Here is a 19503-nt window from a genome sequence, read left to right as displayed (position 1 = left end):
TATGCCATACTATTCCATTACATTCATATACCACAATTTATTCAGCCATTCTTCAATTGATGGACACTCTTATAGTTTCTACTTCTTTGACACTACAAAAACAACTGCTATAAAATGTTTTTGTACATATAGACCTTTTCCTTCTTTCTTTGGGAATCTAGGCCTAGTAGTGGTATCAATGGCCAAAGGGTATACACAATTTAATAGCTCTTGAGACACAGTTCCTAACTGCTTTGCAGAATAACTGGACCAACATACAGCTTGATCAGTAGGGCATTAACATATTCCTGCAACCCTTCCAGCATTTGTCATTTTCCTTTTTGGTCCCCTTCACCAGCTACGTGATTCTAGGCAAGTCACTTCACCTCCACCTGCCTCAATGCAGAGTACATCAGGCTGGATGAATGAAAAGCCAGAATTAAGGTCGCAGGAGAAATATCAACAATCTCAGATATGCAGATGATACCACATCAATGGCAGAAAGTGAAGAGGAATTAAGAAGCCTCTTATTGAGGGTGGAAGAGGAGAGTGTAAAAGCTGGCTTGAAGGTTAACAACAACAACAACAACAACAACAACAACAAAACCTAAGGTCTTGGCAACTGGCCCCTTCACTTCCCAGCAAATAGAGGGAGAAGAAATGGAAGCAGTGTCAGATTTTATATTCCTGGGCTCAAAGATCACTGGAGATAACTGCTATGCCATGAAATGAAATGCTCTTTGGAAGGAAAGGTATGGCAAATCTGGACAGCATGCTAAAAAGTAGAGACATCACCTTGCCTACAAAGGTCTGTATGGTCAAAGCTATGGTTTTTCCAGTAACAACATATGACTGTGATAGTTGGACTACAAGGAAAGCTGAGCACTGCAGAATCGATGCTTTTGAATTGCGGTACTGGAGAAGACTTTGGAGAGTCCCTAGGGGAGCAAGGAGGTCAGATCAGTCAATACTTAAAGAAACTAATTCAGGCTGTCCACTGGAAGGTCAAATATTGAAAATGAAGCTTAAATTATTTGGCCACATAATGAGAGGACGGGACTCACTGGAACTCTGATGTTGAGAAAGATAGAAAGCAAAAGGAAAAGGGAGATGGCAGAGGATGAGACGGATGGATAGCGTCATGGAAGCAATGAATACGAACTTGGACAGACTTGGAGGATGGTGGGGGATCGAAGGACCTGGAGTGCTATTAGGGTCCACGGGGTCACGAAGAGTTAGACACGACTGAACAACAACAACAACGGGAATAATAATAGCATCTACCTCCCCCGGGTTGTTGTGAGCATCAAATAAGCTGCTACGCATTTGTAAAGCGCTTAGCGCAGTGCCTGGCAACGTTCTCATCTTCATTAACTATAAAATGGGGCTAATCCTAGACCTTCCTTACAGATTTGGGAGGACGTTATCATTATGATGATGATGATGATGATGATGATTATAGCCTATACCTGCCTCAGTTATTCTCTAAGCCGCATAGCATCGAATGGGCTCCCTACGGAGAGCAAGACAGGGGGAAAAAAAACTCATCTGCTACGAGCCGCGGTTAGGGCCAGCTTGAGGAAAAAGCGTTTGTTTTCTCCCCCTCCGCCAGACCCTGGGGTTTCAGCAGACGGGGGCGGGGCGAAGGAGGCGCTCCCGTCCTCCGATTGGCCAGGGGTGAGCGGAAAGGGGCGGTGCGGGGGCGGCGCGCGCTCTCTGAGGCGCGGTCGTGAGGCGCTCTAACGGCCGTTGGAGGAGAGAACGCGGCGGCTTTGGGGACAGGGTGTCTCTCCGGTACTGGAGCTGCTCTCTTCCGGCCTCTAGGTGAGTAGCCTTCCTCAGAGGGGTTCTCTCCCCCTCCAGAACTGACTTCTCCAAACCTCCTTCACTGTCCTTGGCGGGGCCATGGGTCCTTCGGAACCCCCTCGAGCAAGGGGCGAGAGGAAGACAGGGCGCATGCGCAGAGCCAGGAACGCCACCAAATGTTTCTACCCTTTGCGTGGCACCGTCCCCCTCCCCTCCCAAATTCCGAGCTCTGCCAACCTCCTTACCAGAAAGTATTGTGGCGTATCACAGACTGCCAGAGGTTAAGGACCACTTGATTTCAACCCCCTCCTTTTTTTCTAGTAGGGAAACTGAGGCCCGGAGAGGTGCCAAGTCACAGTGAGTTAGGGGTGCTGGACTCTACGCCTCCTTCCTTTCCGTTTGCGTCCCCGCCACCACAGCGCTCTGTATTTCTCTCTCCCCTTCTCCCCCTCACATTCAGTTCAATATAATCCAGGTTGATCAACTATTGGGCAGGAGGGCCGGTGCTTGGTGATGGGGATGCCAAGATAGAAAAGGACGCGACCCCTGCCCTCAAGTCTGCTTCATCTGGTTGAATTTTCATTGCTCTCCTTCCCCCTCCCCTTTGTCTTTCCTCATCTCTCCTGGTCCCCCTTTTCTCCCTTCCAGTTGGAATACCCAGCTCTTTTCCTTTGCCCTTAGTTTAGTCCTGCATCTGCATTCCCAGCTTCCTTTCCGTCCCTCCTTCTCGCAAAAGGATACATTTACATTTCTGTTTTCCGAAGTCTTGGACGCTAATTCATTCACTAAATATTTATTCAGCTCCAGTTACGTGGAGGTTCCTTGCTAGATGCTAGGAATAGGAAGATAAACATTACACAATCGCTGACATTCTAGAGAAGAGGAAATTTGACATGTCCAGAGATAAATTTAATTACAAGGATGGGGCAAACGAGAGGTGCAGACAAAATATTGTTCTAGGAAAATTTGAGGATGAAGAAAATGCTTAAGTGAGGGATGGATGAGAAATCCCTCCCCTTATTAGCTTATACTGGTTTTGCATAGCTCTGAACTTATTTTGGGGAAAGGTAATGTTTGGGGATAGCTGTGGGGGTGGTTTGTGAATAGTCAAGATGATGAAAATGGTGTGATAGTGTGAAATTCTTTCTGCTACTGTGTCAGCTGCTTATGTCTCCCTCTAAAGCCTCTTCTGTCTGCAGTGCCGTTCTTTTAGCAGCTGCAGAGGGTGATATTACACAAAGATCACTACTCTTTGAAGGGGAGGGGTAGCAATTAAAGTCCAGGACTTGGTTTTGGTAGAGAAGGAATTAGCACTAGCCTCAGAACCACAAATCCATTTTCCCTGAGACTTTTGTTTTCTAATAGATTCCTCACATCTATTTGGAGCATGAAGGGAAGGACTGGGGGTAATAACTGCCACTATTTCCTCTGATGTTCTCATGCTTGTAGAATAGTAGCACTAGAGAACCTTACAAGTAATCAAATTTTTATTTGAGTGCTAAGTCAAAAGTCAGGATGGTTTAGAATTCTGAGTCTTAGATTTCCTAGTTGTGTAATCACAAGCAAATTACAACCTTTTTCAGTTTCCTTATCTGAAAATTGGGAATAGTAATCTTTATACTACTTATTTCAAGTCCAGCCAGTAATCATTAAATTAATCACCTGCTGTGTGTCAGGTGTTAAGTGCTTGTGTTAGAAAAACCAGCCTGGGCTTTCAAGGAGCTCTCAGCCAAACTGGGTAACTGTGTAACATGTAAACGACTATGTATAAATGAGATATAGAGAGGATAAATTGATGGCAATCTTATAGGGAAGGCACTAGCAATAAAGAGGTTTAGGAAAGGCTTCTTGTAGAAGGTGGGACTTGAGCTGGGACCTGAAAGAAATCAGGAAAGCCTGGTAGAGTTGAGGAGGGAGAGGTTACAGGTATGGGGACAACCGATGCAAAAGTATGGAGACATGGAGTCCTTGTGTGAGGAATAGCTAGGAGGCCGGTGTCATCGGATCACAGGAGATGTGGAGGGGAGTAAGATGTAAGAGGACTGGAAAGGTAGGAAGAGGCCAGGTTATAAAAGTCCTTAAAAGCCAATCAGGGTTTTAAAACTGACACTGGAGGTTATAGGGAGCTGCTGGAGTTTATTGAATGGGAGGGAATATGTGACATGGTCTGATCTATGCTTTAGAAAAATCAATTTGATCTTTCTAAAGTTAGGCAGTTAGTTAACAGTTAAGAAGATTAGCTGAGTGGAGGATGGGCTGGAGTGGGGAAAGACTTGAGGTAGGAAGACCATTCAGCAGCCCTTGGAATGGTCTAGGTCTGAGATGGTGGAATGATCTAGTCCTGAGATGATGAAGGCCTGTACCAGGTGATGACAGTATCAAATGGAGAAGGGGGATGTATTTGAGAGATTTATAAAAGTAGACTTGACAGCACTTGGAAACAGATTAGAAATGGGGGGTTTTGAGAGATTGTGGACCTCCCATTAGTTCTAATTCTTCTTTACATCATGACTAATGTGAAAATATGCTTAATATGAATGTGTAAGTAGAGCTTATATCAGATTGAACATTGTCTTGGGGAAAGAGAGAAAATTTAAGACTCAAAATCTTATGGAAGTTAATGTCGAAAACTAAAAATAAATAATTTTTTAAACAAAAAAAAAGGAAAAAAAAGATGAGATTTTAGTAAAGAAAGCCAGGGAAGCTAGAGGAGGAGGAGATGAGGAAAAGCATTTCAGGTTTGGAGGAAGCCAGAGAAAATTTCTGGAGCCAATAGATGTCTTGTTTATGGAACCACAAGGAGGTCAGTGTTATTGGATCAGGGTATGTGAAACCGTGTGAGGAGTAAGAAGAGTGGAAAAGTAGGAGGGGCCTGGTTTATGAATGCCAAAGGATTTTGTATTTAATCAGTACAAAATCACCTTAGTGGGGAGAGAATTGAGGCAAGCTGACTTAACCAGAAGGCTGTTAAAAATAGTCCAGACTTGAGATAATGATGGTTTTGCACCAGAATCATGGCATTTTCAGAGGAAAGAAGGAAGTGTGTGTATTCAAGAGATGTTGCAAAGATGATATGAGGGGGTGAGATAGTGAAGAGTTGAGAATGACTTCTAGATTTCAAACTTGAGAGACTGAGAACGTGGTGGTACTTTTGACAGTAAGAGGGGAGGGGGAGAGTTTAAGAGGGGGAAAGCTAATTTCTGTTTTGAATGAATTGAGTTGAAGATGTCTACTAGATATCCAGTTTGAGATGTCTAAAAGGCATTTGGAAATAAGAGATTGGGGATCAGCAGAAGAGTTAGTGCTGGGTAGGTAGATTTGAATCATTAGTGTAGAGATAGTAATTAAATCGGTGGGAACTGATGAGATTACAAGTGAAGCAGCATAGAGGGAAAAGAGAAGAGGCCCAGGACAGAATCTTCTGTGGGACATTGATGGTTAGAGGGCATGATCTGGATGAAGAGTCAGCAAAGGAGACTGAGGAGTGGTGCTCAGATAGGTAGGAGGAGAACTAGGAGAGAGTGGTATCCTGGTAAGAGTACCAAGGTAGAGAAGGGGATCAATCATGTCAGAGTGCAGAGAAGTCAAGGACAGTAAAGATTGAGAAAAGACCATTGGATTTGGCCATAAAGAGATCATTAGTAACATTGGAGAGATAGTTTCAAAGGAATGATAAGGTCAGAAGCCAAATTGTAAGGGGTTAAGTAGAGAGTGAGAGGAGAGAAAGTGGAGGCATCTATTACTGACATACTTTGTGGGGAGTTTAGCTACCAAGGGCAGAAGTGTGATAGGAGTATAGTGAAGGTCAAGTGAGGGTCAGGAGATACATGGGTGTGCTTACTGAAGTGGAGAATGAGCTAGTGGACAGGGACAGATTGAAAATAAGTGAGAGAGGGGCAGCTAGATGGTGCACTGGCCCTGAAGTCAGGAGGACCTGAGTTGAAATCCGGCCTCAGACCAAACACTTCACACTTACTAGCTGTGTGACCCTGGCCAAGTCACTTAATCCCAATTGCCTTTGAAAAAAAACCCAAAAAGCGAAAAACCCAAAAAACGAAAATAAGTGATAGACTGGGGATGACAGAGGAGGCAATCTGTTGGAGATGGGGTGTAATTGGATTGCTGAGCAGGTAGAGGGGTTAGCCTTGGTAAGGAGTGAGGACACTTCATGTGAGACAGGGGTGAAGGAGGAGAGTGTCAGAAGGCATCTGAATGATAGGAGATGAGGAAGAGGGAGTACACAGCAAACGGCTTGAATGTTTTCTATAAAATATGAGGCTAGGTTCTCAGTGGTGGGGGGAGGAGGAACCATGAGAGGTCTGAGGAGGGATGAAAAGGTTTGAAAGAGCTGCTGTGCAGAGTGGGATAGTGAGTGGTCAGGGAAGTATGGTGGGACTGCCTAGCAGCAGTGAGGCCCAGGTGAGGTTGTGTACCATATGTGTGTGGTGGACCCAGGCAGAGCAGTTACGTGATTTTACTCCTTTCAGTGGCACGTATAGGAGCAAAGGCAGCAAATGGTGGGAGTGATTCAAGGATGAGACTTGGTAGGGCCAAAGATAAGGGGGCTAGGGATTCAAGAGAGGGGATAGTGTAGAGTTGAATTAGTTCACCAAGGGACCAAGATGTGGAAAAGAGGAGAGAGTGGTTGGTGCAGGGGAGATGGCTTGGAGAGAATTGAGAGGGCAAGGGATTAGAGGTCACAGTGTGGACAAAGAGTAGGGTTTTGTACAGGGAGGCAGAGAGATTGGTGAGAAGCTAATAGGTTTGGTTGGATAAGGGGATTTTGGAATTCTTGCATGGAGAAGGTGGTACATTTGTGGGTGATAGCAAGATCAAGGGTATGACCATGTTTGTGTGTGACTTAGGTGGGGAGCTCATGGGAAGTGAGTAGGTTGAGGAACTGAGTGGTTAGGGTGTTTGATGTTGAGTCAGTGTGTATGTTGAAGTCCCCTAGTATGAGTGGAGGAGAGAAAAAAAAATTGTGAGCCAGGTATCAAACTCATTGAGAAAGGAAGCGGAATGACCTTGGGATCTATAGACAGTAGCTACCAGGATATTGATTGGGTAGTAGTTAAGACTAGCATGAACCTCAAAGTAGTTAAATAAAGACATTGTTTGAGGGAGGATGCTAGCAATTGGGGGTGGGGGTGGGAATCAGGAAAGGCTTCATGCAAAGAAGATAGTATCTGAACTGCATCTTAAAGGAAGAGAGGGACTCAGGCATTTGCCGGTGCAAAGGCATGGAGACGAGATGTAGTATTGTGTGGTTAATAGAGGAGGCAAGTTTGGCTGGATTGTGGATTGAGGGAGGGGAATTAATGTCTGTTGAAGCTGGAAAGGAGGTTGGAGCTAGATTGTCTAGAGCTTTTTTTTTTCTTCTTTTTTGGGCTAAGCAGTGGAGTTAAGTGACTTTCCCAGGGTCACACAGCTAGTGTCTGAGGCCAGATTTGAACTCAGGGAGATGAGTCTTCTGACTCCAGGCCAAGCATTGCATTCATTGCTGCCCACCTAGCTGCCTGATTGTAAGTGTAGGATGAGGAAAAGTGAGGAGTCCAGGACAACACAGACATTATAAACCGAAGACACAGGAAGGATGGGATGGTAGTGCCTTTGACAGAAATAGGGAAGTTTGGAATGGAGTGTTTAGAGGAAGGATGATGAGTTCAGTTTTAGACCTGTTGAGGGGACAGAAAGGGAATAAGCATTTATATAGCACCACTGTGTGCCAGAAACTGTGCTAAGTGCTTTACAAATGTTATCTCATTTGATCCTCCCAGCAATCCTTCGAGGTGGATGCTGTTCTTATCCCCATTTTAAATTTGAGGAAACTGAGGCAAATGGAAGACTTACTGTGGATCACACAGCCGGCAAGTATCTGAGGCTGGATTTGAACTCAGGTTTTTCTAACTATAGGCCCAGCAATCCGTGCCACCAGGTGCCTACCTTGGCTTTAGGTTGTCTCTGGGACATCAAGTTGGAAACATCTAATTAGAAGTGTAGGAGTTAGAAATATGAGATATACTAGGCCAAACTTCAGAGAGAAAGAGTTGGATATGTAGATCTGGGGGTCACCTGCATAGAGATGATAGTTAAACCCATGGGAACTGATGAGATTACCAAGAGAGTGTACAGAGGGAGAAGAGGGCCCGGAACAGAACCTTGGGGAATACTCATAGTTAGGGGGCGTGATATGAATGATGAGCTAGCAAAAGGAGACTGAGAGCAGTCCGACCAGTTTAAACAAAAGACACTCTCAGAGGGAAAGGAGGAGAGGGCATTGAGAAGGAACTTGGAAAGGCTGCCTGTAAAAGGTGAGTTATGAGCTAAGTGTTGGAGGAAGCCAGAGAACCTAGAAGAGGAAGGTGAGGAGAGAGAATGTTGCAGGCATGGGGACAGCCAGTGCAAAGTAGTGTTTTGTGTAGGGTGCTTGGAGTGGAATAAGACAGAAAGTAAAGAACTTTGGAAAGGTAGGAAGGAGCCAGGCGGTGAAAGGCTTTAAATGCGAAGTGGATGACTTTATATTTGATCCTGGTGTTAAGAGGGAGCCAGTAGAAGTGATAGATTTAAGGATGACATGGTCAGATCTGTGTTTTAGGAAAATCACTAGAAAGAGACCTTTGAAGCACAGCAATGGTCCAGTTTAAGAGATGATAAGGACCTGTACTATTTGTTTATTTTTAATATTTAATTTTTAATATTTAATATTTAATATTTAAAGATAGCAATAAAGCAAAAGACATTGGGATTTGTAAGAAAGGAAGTGAAGCTAGCCAACTTAGCCCTCCTGCCCAGGAACGTTCTTTTCCAGAAGGGGAATTGTACAAACTGTTTTTTCATCAGTGTAATCAACTGGCGTTTCAGTAGGTGGTGGTGCATCTGTGGAGAGGCTGTTGAAGATCTTGGATGTATTGATTAGGAGAAAACTGCAGAGGGCAGTAAAGTACATTGTTAAGAAAGTGGCAAGGCTCCTTTTTCTTGTTTTGTTTTGTTTTTTTTCTCTAAGGTTTAATTTCGCCTCTGGAGGGCCATCTCCAGTCATTTTGATCTATATCTGGCCACTGGACCCAGATGGCTCCGGAGGAGAGAGTGAGGCTGGTGACTTTGCACAGCCTTCCCTTACTTAAATCCAATTCACTTACAAGTCATGGCATCACCTTCCTGATGTCACGATCCTCTTCAAGAATGAAGGACAAACAACAGTTTCCCCTCTGAGGCCTATGTCTTGGAGACCAAGTTGTCCCTGAACTTCTCCTTTGTTCCTCAGGGTTCCCATTTGTGATCCTTTCACTTCCACAAAGGGATCCCATATTAGTTGCTTGTTGTCTTTTGTCACCATGTTGGGGTCAAGTGTACAGTGCCTACTGGGTGTAATGCACTCTGCTCAGTGTAGGAATGTACTCTACTCAGATACAAATATAAATAAGACATGGCTCCTGCTCTCAAGAATCTTACAGCCTGGTCAGGGAAATAACACATACATAAATGTGCAGTACTGCAAGAGTATAATCCTTCATTAAAGTCCTGTCTTAATGCCTAATTCTGGCTTTGAGGCAACTCTGGATCCTCAAAAGCTACAGAAAGGTAACCCAAGTCCTACAAAGCTAGAATGAGTTTGGATACAAACAACCTCAATGATAAGCCAAGATCTGTCATGTCAAAATCAGCCTTTCTAAGTGAGACTCCATGCCAGAAGGTTGACCATAAGGTGGATTGTTGAGAGGACCATAGAAGCTCCTGAAGGTTATCTACTAAGATGTGGAAGGGTAGCAGTTTACATGGGGCACTGTCAGTCACAAATCTTTGGAAGTCAAGTAGAATTCTCATGAGTGCATGAGAGTATAAAATGCTTTTTTAGAGCGGTATTTGATCTGTGTTAGAATTAGTGCACTCTACTCAAATGTGAGTCAAAGATGATGTTCACAGGTCATGGTAATAAGACTCCCACATGTTCCTTACACTTAGAGTGTATTCACTAAAAAAAATTTTTTAAGCATTTTCTATACTAGACTTCTGGTAAAGATGGCTGCCTGAGCAAGGGTAGACTGCAGCAAAAATCTAAAATTTGTGCCGGATTGAAATCCATGAGAAACTACAGTGACATCCACCCCAGAACTGTATAAAACAATCGGCCAGAAGCCAGTGAGCACTAGAAAAAGAAGCCACCAACGAAGCTGGTGCCATCACAGCCAGCTCCGGCACAGGCAAACAGTCCTGTAGTCTCTCAGCATGACTAGAGAGAGGCCAGAAACGTGTAGCCTTCAAGGCTCTGTATCCAGAGGAAACAAGTGGCTCCTGCCCACGCCCTGAATGCCTTGGGACTGGGACCTTGAAAGCCCCGGGGAGTACCAACAACCAGTGCTGCGTAGCAGTGCTTGAGACAGGCACAGCCCAGTTGCCCAGGGACTCTGTGATCCCTAGCACTATGCTCACAAGAGGCAGAGAGTGCCCTGAAGGTCCAGCTCTCTAAACCTCGGAGATCCAAGTGGGCCTAGCCCCAGGAGATGGAGGTCGTTGCAGGAATCCTGACCACCCTCACACAGAAGCATAGCGTGGGGCAGAACCTGGCCCTCACACAAAGCTCCGATTCAGGGACTAATGCTGGAGAGATAAATAAACCCAAGAAGATAGCACACAGTTTAAAAAATTACAGATCTAAAGATTTCCCAAAAGAAGGAGAATAGTTCTGTAATGACTGCAAACATAGACTAAAAGGGGAAAATGGATTTTCCACAAGAATTACTTGAATATTTAAAAGAAATGAAGCGAGAGATAAAAACATGTAATAAAAACTCTGGAGGAAAGAATTGGAAAAATAAATAACTTAAAAGAGAAAGTGGTAAACCTTACTTGATAAGAAAACTTAGATCAAACAAAAGTCAGACACACTGAGACAGCAGGAAATAGAATACTTTGAAAAGATTGAAAAAAATTCAAGAAAATGTTACATACCTGATATAAAAAAATGACCTGGAAATCAGGTCGAGGAGAGATAATTTGAGTCATTGGACTCCCTGAAGACTATGACCCCCCCCAAAAAAAAAACCCTGAACGATAATGTTCAGAAATCATGTTTCAATGATTTCAATAATTTTAATATTTAAATAGATGTTTCAAGAAATCATGAATGAAAACTATCTAGATCCATTTGAACCAGAGGGAAGAGTAATGATAAAAAAGAATCTATTGATCATCTCCTGAAAGAACCCCTACCCCCTAAGGGAAAGTCTTAGGAATATCATAACCAAAATCCAGAGATCTCACTAAAGACACCTAAAAGACTGTCTTACGAAGAACTCACACAAGGCAAGCACCCACATGGTGGTGAGTGATTCGGAAGAAGTGTTACAAGGACACTTTCAAAGGCTGTCTGAAGAACTTTGGAATTGATTGGGTGACATGGGAGACGCTGGCAAAGAAATGTCCAGCATGGTGTGCCCACATCAAAGAAGGTGCTGCACTCTGTGAGCAAAACAGAATTGAAGTAGCTCAAAAGAAACACGAGATTTACAGATTTAGAGATTCCACCCCACATGTTCACATGGACTATTTGTGTCTGTCCTGTGGTAGAACATTCTAAGCTGGTACTGGTCTGATCAGCCCCAGTCTGACACACTGTACCTTGACCTTGACATAGTGGTGTCATTTTGGTCCTCTTTGAGAACGAAGGAAAACAACCGATATTTCTAGTACACTAAACTTCTCTTTCATCTGTGACTAGAGTCATCATCCCTCACTAAAAATACTAGAGATTGATTTAAATAAATATTTCACTGAAAATTTTGTAACATCTGTTAGATGATTTGAGATGGCCTCTAGAATCAAAAAGCCCCTAGATGGTGCAGTGGATAGAATACTGGGCTTGGAGTCAGAAAGACTCATCTTCATGAGTTCAACTCCAGCCTCAGACACTTACTAGCCGTGTGACTCTGGGCAAGGCACTTAACCCTGCTTGGCTCAGTTTCCTCATCTGTAAAATGAGCTGCAGAAGGAAATGACAAACTACTCCCATATCTTTGCCAAGAAAAACCCATTGGGGTCATGAAGAGTCATACGTGACTGAAACAACCGAAGAACAATGAAAATGGAATCCAAAGGTCAAGGTTGGGAATAGTAATTGCTTATATTTGTATGTAGTAGCCCATACTATTGCAATGATAAGAGTGCTGGACCCAGAATCAGCAGACTTGGTTTTGGGTCCTGGCTCCAACTCTTATTAGCTGGGTAGCTGATTGCTTTCCTCCATGAGCTGAGGCCTCTCTGTTCGTGCTCCGTGTTGTGGGGTCTTATGAGGAAACCTACACGTACATGCGTGTCCTCTGTGGTGATTCGGGCTTTACAGATGTCGCCTCGTTTGAGCGCTGCTCCTCTTGGTTTCCCCATTTCCCAAAGAAGCAGCGCAGGGAACTGCTGCACTCGAGTGAAGTTCTGTCTTTGAGGGAGGTATAACCCTGGGCTCGAATACTCTTGGGGAAAGGGGCCAAGCTCTGCAGCCACTTATAGTTCGGTGTGCATTAGATTATAATGATTTAAAAGAGACTAAGTGAACTCATTTAATTCCCCAGTTGATTGGAATCTCCCAGGATGGCTGTGCAAGAGAAATACCCAGGTGGGAGGATTTCTGAATCCAGTCCAACAGGTAAGTATTCCAGTTTTCTCTGCCAAATCCCAGCCCTGGCTATATTCTTTCATTTTTTTTTTGAGGGAAGAAGGAGAAAGACATAATTCACTGAAGTGTCAAAACTAAACAAATCACATGGTCCTGTTTGAGGAATGAATTGTTACCTATGGAAAACTAAGTGTGAATGGATATTGACATGTATATATGGAGGGTAGAACAGACAGTTGTGCATTCTTAACATGATGTTATTTGAAATAGCAAACAGGTGCTTCAGACAGGAGAGGAGAGCGTACAGGATCACGTGAGGTAGAAAATAGCACCATTACTTACTGTATTACACGTTGTTTTTGTAGTCATACAGACAGCCTCTTGTCTCCTGCCCCACAAGGATCCAAATTCCAGTTGGATGCTGGCGTACTCTGCTGGCGTCATTGGAGATCTGGGAATTTAGCTCTCAAAGCACCCCCTCCTCTGTTTGTGAATTTTGCAGAGTCGCTTATGAAAGCTCATATGCCACATTCCAAAGGGGAAACAGCAGTTGTTTAAAAAAGTGCCTCCTCTGACAACATAGCTGTATAATTTAACAAATATGAAGTATCTGCTGTCTGTAGAGGTTTGGGGTTTTTTTTAGGACACCCTCCTATACCTCATGGAGTTTGTAGTCAAATAGAGTAGCTTGTTAAGAATACAAAGTAATGTAATACTGTATGAGAGGCCCAAGCAAAGAGCTAAGTGACATTATTAGACCGGCCAAGGAATGAGCTGGAGACAACCCTAGAAGTTAACAACAACTTAGTTTAAGTAACAGAGTATATACAATGTTGTAATTAGATCTTTTCCTTTTCTTTTTTCACTTTGTTCAGGAGCTACTGGAACATTGTCATTAATTTCTTTTTTTAAAAAAACTTCAATTTTTTGATCACTTCATCTTTCTGTGGTTCACATTCACTTGTGGGCCCTTATGGTGTTGGCATGGCATAAGATATAAAGAAAAATCCCAGCTTTCAAGATGTTTGTTTTCACATATAATATATGTTCATGTGTATGTATGTGTGTATGTATGTATATATGCATGTACATGTGCAAACAGAAAGACATTTTTAAAAGACATGATCAGAACAAAGTTTGTTATCTTTCTGCTAAGCCAATCCTTTTCTGACTTCCCTTTTTTTTCCAGTGTACCACCAGCTTTCCAGGCACCCAACTTCATAACCTCAGTATCATCTTTGACTCTTCTAACCTTCATTATCTCCCATCACCATCCTAGTTCAGGCCCTAATTATTTTTTGCCTGAACTATTGAAATAGCCTCCTGATTGGTCTCCCTACCTCACATCTCCCCTATCCAACCTGCTCTCCCCATGGTTACCAAATTAGTGTTCCCAAGACTGACCATGTTGCTCCTGTGCTCAGAAGGAGCCTATCACTCCTTATTGCCTCTAAAGTCACATGCGGACTCTGTTTGGCATTAAAAGCCTTTCACAATAAAATTCAACCTATCTTTCTGGGCTTCTTACATACTACCCTTTTCCCCACATTCTGTGCTTCAGGCAGACTGGCTGACTTCTAATACTCCCCCCCTCCCCCCAGTTATTAGTCCTCCCTCAACTACAGTTACTTGTAGCCTTGGGCAAGTAATTAATCTTCCTAGGCCTCAGTTTCCTTATCTGCCAGATGAAGGACTTTTTGAATGGCTTTCTCTTGTATCTCACCTTGGTGAGAAGAAATTGTGGTGGCTGAAGGGTGTTAGTGTGAAAGACAGTGTTAGATCAATTGATGGATGATGAAATTCTACTTGCCACACTCCAGCTTAATTCAACTTAAAATTTTCAAAGCTTCTACTGTATGTACAGCCTGGGCAGGAGGAAGGATTTAAAATGATACATAAGACAAGGTGCAGGCAATGTGGAAAGGTTTGCAAAGTGCTTCACACATGTTATCTCATTTGTGAGTCTTTGTCTTTTGATGTAAGGACTATTTCCATTTTACAGATGAAGAAACTGAGGTTAAGAGGTTAAATATGCCCAGGGTCATACAGCTAATAAATATCTGAGGCAGGATCTGAACCCCAGTCTTCCTCATTCAGGTCCCAAACTCTGGAGTCAGGAGACTTGAATTTGAATTGTGCCTTATTAGCTACGTGATTGTGGACAAGTTGGTTCATTTCCCTGAACTTCAGGGTTCCTTATCTGTACAATGTGACTAATACTGCATGTTCTACCTCCCTCACAGGGTTTTCATGAGAAAGTGCTTTGTAAACTTTTGAACACTAAGATATGGGGGTTATTACTAATATGTTATATATCTTATATAATATGTTGTAATACATTACTCCCTCAAGGAGTTTGTAGTCTGGTAGGGAGAATATGATACACAAAAAAACCTTGTAACTTTTTCCTTTTCTTATTTTGCATTTAAGTTTGAAATAAATTTAAAAACTTAAAAAAAAAACTAATATAAAAGAGAACAGAAATCTAAACCAACTATTATGTAAGGTCTTGATAATTTCGTACACCTCAGGTTGAAACCCTAACCGTCCTGAAATCCTTCTTTAACCTTCTTTATTAGGCCTCAGTTGTGCGGCCTGGTGGGGGTGAGATAGAAGTAGAAGACCTAAATTCACCCCAAGTGTGGCCATTGGACTAGAAGAAAGAGAGCTGCTGTGGCAGTTAGACTTTTGTTCAGCCTCCTGCTGGTGCTATGGCCTTGACCTTGACCAGGTCACAGTCATCTCCCTGAGTCACACTTTATTCATCTGTAAATGAGGGAGTTGGGCTAGATGGTCTCTCTAGGTGTATTGATCCGTTCTTGGGATGTGGGGATTACTTCTGCTTATAATTTAGAGGGCACCCCATGATATAACTGATTAGGATCCTAGTATTTTGTTGTGCCATTAGCTAAAATTTTCTTGACAATCTCTTTTTTAATTCAAACTTGTGATTCCAGGTATAAGGTATGCCCAGTGTAGAAACTTCCTCTCCCAATTCAGATTAGCAACTTATCTGTGATTAATAGTCTTAGGGACTTGCCCGAGACTAGAGTCAGAGCTTGTCTGGGTCAGAGGCGTGTTTTGAACCCAAATCTTACTGACTCCAAGACCAACTCTCTACCTACACTGCCATACTACCTTTCTTCTAAATGATTGTATAATCAAAATGGCATTCGAATTAGGCCAGAATAAAGCTGATGATGGGAAAGGCAATGTGATGAAGAAGAAAGACAGTGTCTGGGGACTCTGCATCAGGAAGCCTGGCTTCTGGCCCCGGCCCTAGTTCTGGCTCTGCCACTGCCAACACCGCCAGCTTTCTCCATGATGGTGGAGAAGGTTAGCTCCCTTTGGGCCTACTTTTCTAACTCTGAAATGAAGGTTTGGAACTAAATGACCCTTAAAGTCCCTTTCAGCCTTATGGTTTAATGTTTGAATTTGTATCCTTAGCACCTGGCACATGTACTGGTGCTTAGTAAGCTCTTAAATGCTTGTTGATTGGTTGATGGTTCAAGAATCGAATATCTACAGAGTGTGCAAGTGTGTGTGCACATGTTACAAAGACAACTACCAGGTTAATAAAATATTCAATTTGAGGGGGTGGAGCCAAGATGGTGGCGTGAAAGCAGTGACTTGCTTGAGCTCTCCCCCAAACTCCTCCAAATACTCATAAAAAATGGCTCTAAACAAATTCTGAAGCAGCAGAACCCTCAAAAATACAGAGTGAAACAAATTTCCAGCCCAAGACAACCTGGATGATTGATCAGAAAGGTGTATCGCCAGGCTGGGAGCGCAGCGCAGCGCGGTGTGGGTGCGCAAGCTGCAGCAAACCTGGAGCAGGACTCAGAGGACTGAATTGCAGGCAGCTGTGGAGGTTTCCAGACTCCTCAATCCATGAATGCCAAAGACAACTTAGAAGGTCAGTGGGAAAAGTCTGTTTCTGTCGGTGGTTAGAGAGGAAGGCGGGGTTTCAACTCCATGGGGGGGGGGGGCAGCTGCTTCCCAAGCTTCCGGCCCACAGACTGAGGGGGAATCCAGTGGCTGATCAGAGAGGGACTGCAGGGATCTCTTTGCCAGTGCTGAGGCAGAAATCTCTTGCTTTGCCCGTGTGTGGATCTGGGTCACAGTTCTGGGCGGCAGTGCTGGGGTGAGGAGGAGCGCTGGCGTGGTGGACCTTTTAGTACCTGTGGAGAGGAACCCCTCCTTACAGTTACGGGACAGAAAGGAATACTTGTGGTCACAGGCCAGGAAAGGAGTAAACACCTCGCCCCTTATCATACCACCTTGGAAGAACTGAAAATTTACAGGTCCCTACAAGTATCTCTGAAAACAGCTACACAAACCCCTGAAGCTTGGGACAGTACACTCTCCACATTGGAAGCAGACTCTTACCTTAACAAAGAGTTTAAAACTCAAGTAATTGGCTGGGATCATGAGCAAGCAGCACAAAAAGAGTCAGACTATGTTATCTTACTTTGGTGACAGAGAAGATCGAAATATACAACCAGAAGAAGACAACAAAGTCAAAGCTCCTACATCCAAAGCCTTCAAGAAAAATAGGAATCAGTCCCAGGCCTTGGAAGAGCTCAAAAGGGATTTTGAGAAGCAAATAAGGGAAATAGAGGAAAAACTGGGAAGAGAAATGAGAGTGATGCAAGAAAATCATGAAAGGAGACCCAAAAAAATACTGAAGAAAATAACATCTTTAAAAAACAGCCTAACCCAAATGCCAAAAGAGGCCCAAAAAGGCAATGAGGAGAAAAATGCCCTAAAAAGAAAAATTGGCCAAATGGAAAAGGAAGTCCAAAAGATTACTGAAGAAAATACTTCATTAAAAATTAGAATAGAGCAATTGGAAGACAGTGACTTTATGAGAAATCAAGACACTGTAAAACAAATCCAAAAGAATGAAAAATTAGAAAACAATGTGAACTGTCTCATTGGAAAAACAACTGACCTGGAAAATAGATCCAGGAGAGAGAATTTAAAAATTATTGGACTATCTGAAAGCCATGATCAAAAAAAGAGCCTAGACATCATCTTTCAAGAAATTATCAAGGAAAACTGCCCTGATATATTAGAACCAGAGGGCAAAATAGAAATGGAAAGAATCCACAGATCTCCTCCTGAAAGAGATTCCCAAAGGAAAACTCCTAGGAATATTGTAGCCAAATTCCAGAGTTCCCAGGTCAAGGAGAAAATATTACAAGCTGCCAGAAGGAAACAATTCAAGTACTGTGGAAACACAATCAGGATAACACAAGATTTAGCAGCTTCTACATTAAAGGACCAGGGCATGGAATATAATATTCCAGAGGGCAAAGGACATAGGATTACAACCAAGAATCACCTACCCAGCAAAACTGAGTATAATCCTTCAGGGGAAAAAATGGTCATTCAGTGAAATAGAGGACTTTCAAGCATTCCTGATGAAAAGACCAGAGCTAAAGAAAATTTGACTTTCAAATACAGGACTCAAGTGGAACATGAAGAGGTAAACAGGAAAGAGAAATCATAAGAGACTTATTAAGATTGAACTGTTTACATTCCTGCATGGAAAGATGATATTTGTAACTCATGAGAACTTTGTCAGTATTAGGGTAGTTGGAAGGAAAAAAATTATATGTATGTATGGATAGATAGATAGATAGATAGATAGATAGATAGATAGATAGATAGATAGAAGGCACAGGGTGAGTTGAAGATTAAGGGGTCATATCTGGAGAATAAAATTAAGGGATGAGAGAGGATGATACTCGGAGAAGAAAGGGAGAGGTAGAATGGGGTAAATTATCTCACAAAAAAAAAACAGAAAAGAAAAGTCTCTTACAGTGGAGGGGAAACAGGGGAAGGTGAGAGGGAATGAGGAATCTTATTCTCATAGGATTTGGCTTAAGGAGAGAATAACATACACATTCAATTGGGTATGGAAATCTGTCTTACCCTACAGGAAAATAGGGGGAGAAGGGGACAAGAGAGCAGGGGGTGATAGAGAGGAGGGCAGATTGGGAAAGGGGTAATCAGAAGCAAATACTTCTGAGGAGGGACAGGGTCAAAAGAAAGAATAGAATAAATGGGAGGGCAGGATAGGAGGGCAGGATAGGATTAAGGGAAATAGAGTTAGTTTTTCACAACATGTCTACTAAGGAAGTGTTTTGCATAACTGCACATGTACAACCTATATTGAGTTGCTTGCCTTTTCAATGAGGGTGGGTGGGGAGGGAGGAAGGGAGAAAATTTGGAACTCAAAGTTTTAAAAACATGTTTTAAAAAAATGTTTTCACATGCAATGGGGAAATAAGAAATACAGGAAATGGGGTACAGAAGTCTATCCTGCTCTACAGGAAAAGAGAAGGGGAAGGGGATAAGAGAAGGGAGGGGGGAGAGATAGAAGAGAAGGCAGACCAGGGGAAGGGGTATTCAGAATGCATGCCATCTTGGGGTGGGGGAGGGGTGAGAAATTTGGAACTCAAAAACTTGTGGAAGTGAATATTGAAAACTAAAAAGAAATAAATTCATATTAAAAATAAATAACTGTCAAAAAATATTCAATTTGAAATTTAAAAAAAGGGTTGAATTTCTAGAACTTGAATCTCCTGAAAAACAGTACTTCCATCTTGTATTTATCTGTGTATACGCTGTATTCCTGCAGTAAGGGTAAGCTCCTTGAAAGGGCAGGAACTTTTTTGTTTTGATTTTTGTGTCCCCAGTGTCTAGCAGGGGGCCCTGCACCCTCCTGGTCTAGATGTTTATTGAATCTTAGTTCCCTATTCAGCTTGGTTTCACTAGCCCTCTGGATAAAATATAAACTCTTCAGACCAGTTTTCTAGATCCTCTAGAACAGGGGTCGGGGATCTCAGGGCTGCAGGTTCCCCACCCCTGCTCTAGAACCTGGCCCCACTGATTTCTCCCATATTTGTTTCCTGCTTTTTCTGAATTAGAACCTTCTGTCATAACCTCATTAGTTTCTTTACTATCCCAGGAGCATCCCAGATTAATCACCGCTTTTTTGTCTGTGTTCTTGCTGTTCCCAGATCATCACATGGGGATCAAGTTCCAGCTAAAGTTCTAGAAGACCTGTTCTGAACAATAATAATAATAATGCTCATTGTATA

General features: G+C 42.8%; 1 protein-coding gene across 3 annotated transcripts in view; it reads left to right on the top strand.

The window, feature by feature from the left end:
- Positions 1-1693: 1693 nt before the first annotated feature.
- Positions 1694-19503, top strand: part of CEP85 (centrosomal protein 85) — a 42717-nt gene continuing 24907 nt past the window's right edge. For 2 of the 3 annotated variants that reach the window (XM_020983184.2, XM_020983186.2), the window contains exons 1-2: positions 1694-1803; positions 12348-12421. In XM_020983184.2, the coding sequence (XP_020838843.1) occupies positions 12367-12421 (55 nt within the window). In that variant the 5' untranslated portion in view covers positions 1694-1803; positions 12348-12366. Of the gene's footprint in view, positions 1804-12347; positions 12422-15554; positions 16308-19503 lie in introns of those variants that run through there. The other variant, XM_078145568.1, reaches the window with a different exon arrangement.

The sequence above is a fragment of the Phascolarctos cinereus genome, unplaced genomic scaffold, assembly GCF_003287225.1.
Source record: "Phascolarctos cinereus isolate Bilbo 61053 unplaced genomic scaffold, phaCin_HiC Scaffold_726;HRSCAF=1367, whole genome shotgun sequence".
Lineage (NCBI taxonomy): Eukaryota > Metazoa > Chordata > Mammalia > Diprotodontia > Phascolarctidae > Phascolarctos > Phascolarctos cinereus.
The sequence above is the reverse complement of the archived record's forward strand: the minus strand, read 5'-3'. Positions and strand labels throughout refer to the sequence as shown.